The sequence below is a fragment of the Buceros rhinoceros genome, unplaced genomic scaffold (genome assembly GCF_000710305.1).
Source record: "Buceros rhinoceros silvestris isolate BGI_N320 unplaced genomic scaffold, ASM71030v1 scaffold16000, whole genome shotgun sequence".
NCBI lineage: Eukaryota > Metazoa > Chordata > Aves > Bucerotiformes > Bucerotidae > Buceros > Buceros rhinoceros.
In genome coordinates this window covers 7,386-12,038 of record NW_010391430.1, presented here as the reverse complement: position 1 = coordinate 12,038, position 4,653 = coordinate 7,386, and the positions used below count along the sequence as shown (strand labels likewise).

The following is a 4,653-nucleotide window of genomic DNA, read 5'->3' as shown; positions in this document are numbered from 1 at the left end:
TTTCGGCCGGGTGGAGGGAGCCTCCAGCCTGAAAGTTATAGGGCTCCGCAGGCGAGGGGGTGGAGACCCAAACCACAGCACTTGTCCCCTGGCTGGCAACAGGACCAGTGGTTTACGGTGTCTTTGATCTCCATCAAGTGACCCTCAGACAAGGACAAGGTCTCACCAGGGTGAAGGGCTTTCTTCGGAGGCAAAGCAAATAACTGGATGCCAATAAGCGAACGCCCGAAAACAACGGCGATTGGCAGAGCCTGGCTGCCCCCCTGCCCTGCGGGGTTTCCCCAGGGAACGGGATCCTCTGGGCACCTCCACACATTTCAACTGGAAGGTAAATACCCAGGTGACATTTCCCCTCCTGGATGGAAATCAAACATCAGGCGTAAATCACTCCCTCCAAGAGCAGCCATCGAGCCCAGCAGCCTCTGGGAACCCCGTTAGACCCTCCAGGGAAGAGGCACTCCAGTGTTCCTGGCAAATGGTGCGCCCAGCTTCAGAAAGTGCCACTCCAGGTGCCTGCTGACGTGCCTGGCCCACCACCACCACACTGCCTCTTGTGCAACGTGCACTGTGGTCTCCCCCGTGGCCCTTGCAGCGGACACAAGCGAGTTTTGGGAGCCATGACGTAGCACTGACGTGACATGGCCTCACTTCAAGCCCCTCTCTTCCACCAGGAGTGCTTATACGACGGATTTCTTACAGAAATCCCAGATGACCCTTCTCCCAGGGATTGATTCCCGCGGTATTCTGAGCTCTGAGGACTCATGCTCCCCGGCACTCTCCTAGTGCTGGACAGCACGGATGGTCAGAGCCCCCAGAGGAGCAGGGTGGGCTTGTGTGGCAGGCTGGTCCCCAGCGCTGGTGCTGCCTGGTTTGGTCAGGGATGCTCCTGTGCAAACTCTGCCGTGCTGCTGCTTCTGCTCGGCAGCAGATGCAACCAAAGGCAGGCAGCAACCCCCAGCACAGCTTCTCCAGCAGCTTCCAGTCCCCATCCAGCTTCTCCAGGAGGATACGGCTAGTGTGGGTTAGGAAGGGAAGGCCACAGAGCGGGTTTCTTTGAAACCCCAGCTGTGTCCTGGGGCCCTGCTCCTGCTGGGAGTACGTGTGAGACTGGAAGAGCTGCAGCTGGGGCACAGCTGCGTTGGTGGCTGTACCCTGGGCTGCATCAATCAAAGAAGCAAAACCTGAGCTGAGCCTCAGCAAATAACGTGCCCTGAGTCTCGATCCCAAACAGTGCGCAGTTGCCTGAGAAAGTCATCATCATCATCATCATGGCTTGGCTTCGTGAACGAAGATCTGGGAAGGGCTTTTCCCACGCTCACTGCAAGCGATGAGGGAACCCTCCAGGCCTGCGCGGTGGATTGTTTATGGTCAGCGCAGCGTGCGCGGAACTGGCTCCACCCTTTACACCTGAGGTTCATCCGCCAGGGCCTAGCGAGCTCTGTCAGTGACAGCGAAGTCCTCGGGTCGTAGGTTTGGTTAGAGTGTCCTTCTCTGAGATGATGGATGCCTTACAAGACTAAACGAGCTCCATCTGCCCGGGTTTGGAGTCAGAGTTGTCCTTCTCCTAGGATGGTGCCCGAAGGCTAGTGAGCCACTCCTGCCCGTGGACCCACTTTGACCCTTCAGCTGAGACCTGTCTGGCCTGGGAGACCCCACCGGAGGCACATGCCACCACCAGCACAGCTCTCAACCTCACAAGGGCACGCAAGCTCCTTCCCCACGGCAAGGGGGTGCCCATGAAAGAGTCGCTGCTCTCCCTCCAGACGTCACAGCCCCGGGCACGGGGCGGCCGGGGCCTGCCAAGAACAGGAGTCCTGGAGGGTGCCTGAGAAAGTAAGATATAGAGAAGCTGGAAGGTTTTGGTGTTGGCTGCAGTCGACAGCCTTGTGTATCCAAATGAGCACAAGATCAGCAAGAGAGGTGAGAAGAGCCCAAGTGAGCCTCACCCATGGATGAATACAGAAAAATAAGGGGAAACTCCATTATACTGCCAAAGACGATCATCCCTGGTATAATCCAGCAGGTTTAAAGACGTGCCGTGAAGAAGACATTTGGTCGGTATATTACTGACATCAACGCAGGAGAAGAAAGAAGGAAGGACCACGTCTGTGTCCTCTTAACATGGGCTTGACGAATCAATGGAGTTCTCTGCACCCTCTGGCATGCAGCACAAACGATCTGTCCCGGGAGCTTTTGGCTCTGTGAAGGGAGCAGTGCCTGGTCGACATCTCTGGGGCTCGGGGGGACCTGCAGGGGCTCACCAGGACAAAGACAGGGATTGGGAAGGAGAGTGGCAAAGGGCCCCAGGCCGCCGTTTGTTACCCTTGTCTCAGAGCGTGCGGGTTGGGGTGCCAGGGGACTGTCTGTACAGTGACTGCTGGCTGCTGGACGCTGGTTCCAGCCCAGTAACTCACCTCCCTGATCCTGAAACCTGCCAGTGGAGAGTTAGCAAGAGGCACCTCTCCTGAGGACTTGCCCACACCTCCTCAAGACCAGGCACGTAGGACCCGGCACATGAGAGCGCTAATCTCTCCTCCTTTGCTAGTTTCTGCGTGTACGTCCTTGAAAAGCTGGGTCTCTCCACTTTGGTTTGATCATGGCTCTCCAGAGTTTGCTCCAAGAGGGCAATTCACATGCAGTGTTTGTGTAGCTGGGAGAGTCAATAATTGAAATCCCTCATCACGGAGGGGATTATTTTGCCTGGAAGGACATGCCGCCCTCCCCTCGGGGGTTTGGTTGTGCTGTCATGGGACCTGAAAACTGCTTGAGCCACAATCTGCAAGTGCCTCCTCGTGCCTTGGCAAACAGCGGGAGCGCACATGGGTGGGTGTGTGCAGCGCCTATAAAGTCACTGTGGGAGCTGGGCGTGGGAGGGCGCACCACCGGGCTCCTGCTCTCTGCTCAGCTGTGCTCTTGGGATGGGTGAGTTTTCTTCCCAGCAGCTCCACAGCTGGTCCATGTGTGGTGCTGGGCTCAGACGAGCCTGGCCAGGGTGAGTATACGAAGGCACACGAGGAGAAGGAGGATAGCAGCCATGATCTTGCCTGGGTGATGCACGCTGCCAGGCACCCTGGTAGCAGAAGGGACACGAAGCACCAAACGACACACGTGCTTGGTGCCAGCCTGTGCTTTCCCCATGTCCTGCCAAGGAGGGTTATTGTGTAGACCTGGATTGCAGCTTGGTCCTTTCCCTTCCTGGCCATGGGGCATGTGGGATCGCACAGGGGTCCTTCTCCGGGTACATTTCCTGCAGGAACTGAGCTGCTGCAGGGTGTCGGGATGTGCTGGTGGCCAGCACAGAGGGGTCCAGGGGACTGCCTCCTGTCTTCTTGGGAGCTGGTTCGGACCCATCCTTTGGGGCTGGTTTCCCACTGGCTGTCATTGGGCTGCAGTGGCTTATGTAAAAGGCACGATTACTCCAAAAAGAACTGACCTTCCAAATTACCCATCCCCGGGGGCTGTTGGCAGGGGCGGAGGGGGCTGACCAGAGATCCTAATGGCACCGGGCCCTTTCCTCCCCAGGGACCCAGGCTGGGACAAGTTTGCTCCGTGGGGACCTTGTCCTCCTACCCACAGTGGTGGCGATGCTTCTCCTCTGTGCAAGTGCTGGCCCCGCAGCACCCACCGCCAGCTCCCGGAGCGGTGAGTACGGAGCGGGTGGGGGGCGCTGGCTGGGTACCACGGTGCAGAGCAGGAAAGGGTCTCCCCAGCGCAGCACTGACTCTCAGCAGTGCTACGGGCTGGGCAGGCCAGCGTGCACCCAGGCTGATGCACCACACGAGAACTCCTCACGCACGCAGACCGCTGGGCCGTGGCTTCTCAGGTCACCTGGCAAGCCAACCTCACCCCCTTTTTGGCTCCGTGCTGAATCCAAGGGGTTTCTGCCCCAAAACTATAACTTGGCAGGACTGAGGTGCTCATGTCTTTTTCAACTCCAGTTCTAGGAAAGTTCCTCACAGTAATTTTCATTTTATTTTTCTGGAGGACATGACAAGCATCTGGAAGATATTTCTCCCTTCTTTTCTTGTCCAGATGCGTTAGAAGGCTCCAAGTGAAATAGAAAGCAATGAGAAATAGGTCCTAAGGGTCTTTCCAGGGCCTCAGTCTTAGAGACCTTTGGTTGGCTTGTGGACAAGCCAGTAGAAAAGCTGCCCTGTGCTGTGGATTAGACCACAGAAAAACCCAGCCCTCTTTGCCTTGAGTCCTCACTTCCCTGCAGAAGATCCTTGTTGCCCTGACTGACTCACATGACCCTTCTCTTTCCCACCCCAACCCATGTTTGCCACCACTGCTGCCGCAGGGTTCCCCCCAGACTGCAGCCGCCTCCGCAAGAACAGCCCCAGCGGGGTGTACGTCATCCAGCCGGCGGCGTCTCCCCCACGCGTGGTGTGGTGCGACATGGACACCGAAGGCAAGGGCTGGACTGTGGTCCAGAGGAACTCCCATGACACTGAGCTCACGTGGAAGCAGTCCTGGACCACCTACAAGTACGGCTTCGGGAACGTGCAGAGCGATCACTGGATGGGCACCGAGTACCTGCACCTGCTGACACAGCAGGGGACCTACAAGGTCCGCTTTGTCGTGCGGAATAAAGCCAACGTCACCCATTTCGCTGAGTACGACATCTTCAGGGTGGAGAGCGAGGCCAGCGGG

General features: G+C 57.6%; 1 protein-coding gene across 1 annotated transcript in view; it reads left to right on the top strand.

The window, feature by feature from the left end:
• Positions 1-3,522: 3,522 nt before the first annotated feature.
• The window catches only part of LOC104498385 (fibrinogen-like protein A), a gene marked incomplete at its 5' end in the record, with an annotated part of 2,700 nt that continues 1,569 nt past the window's right edge, over positions 3,523-4,653 (top strand). The window contains 2 exon segments of the mRNA XM_010141756.1: positions 3,523-3,642; positions 4,274-4,653. Coding sequence (XP_010140058.1) covers positions 3,523-3,642; positions 4,274-4,653 — 500 coding nt within the window.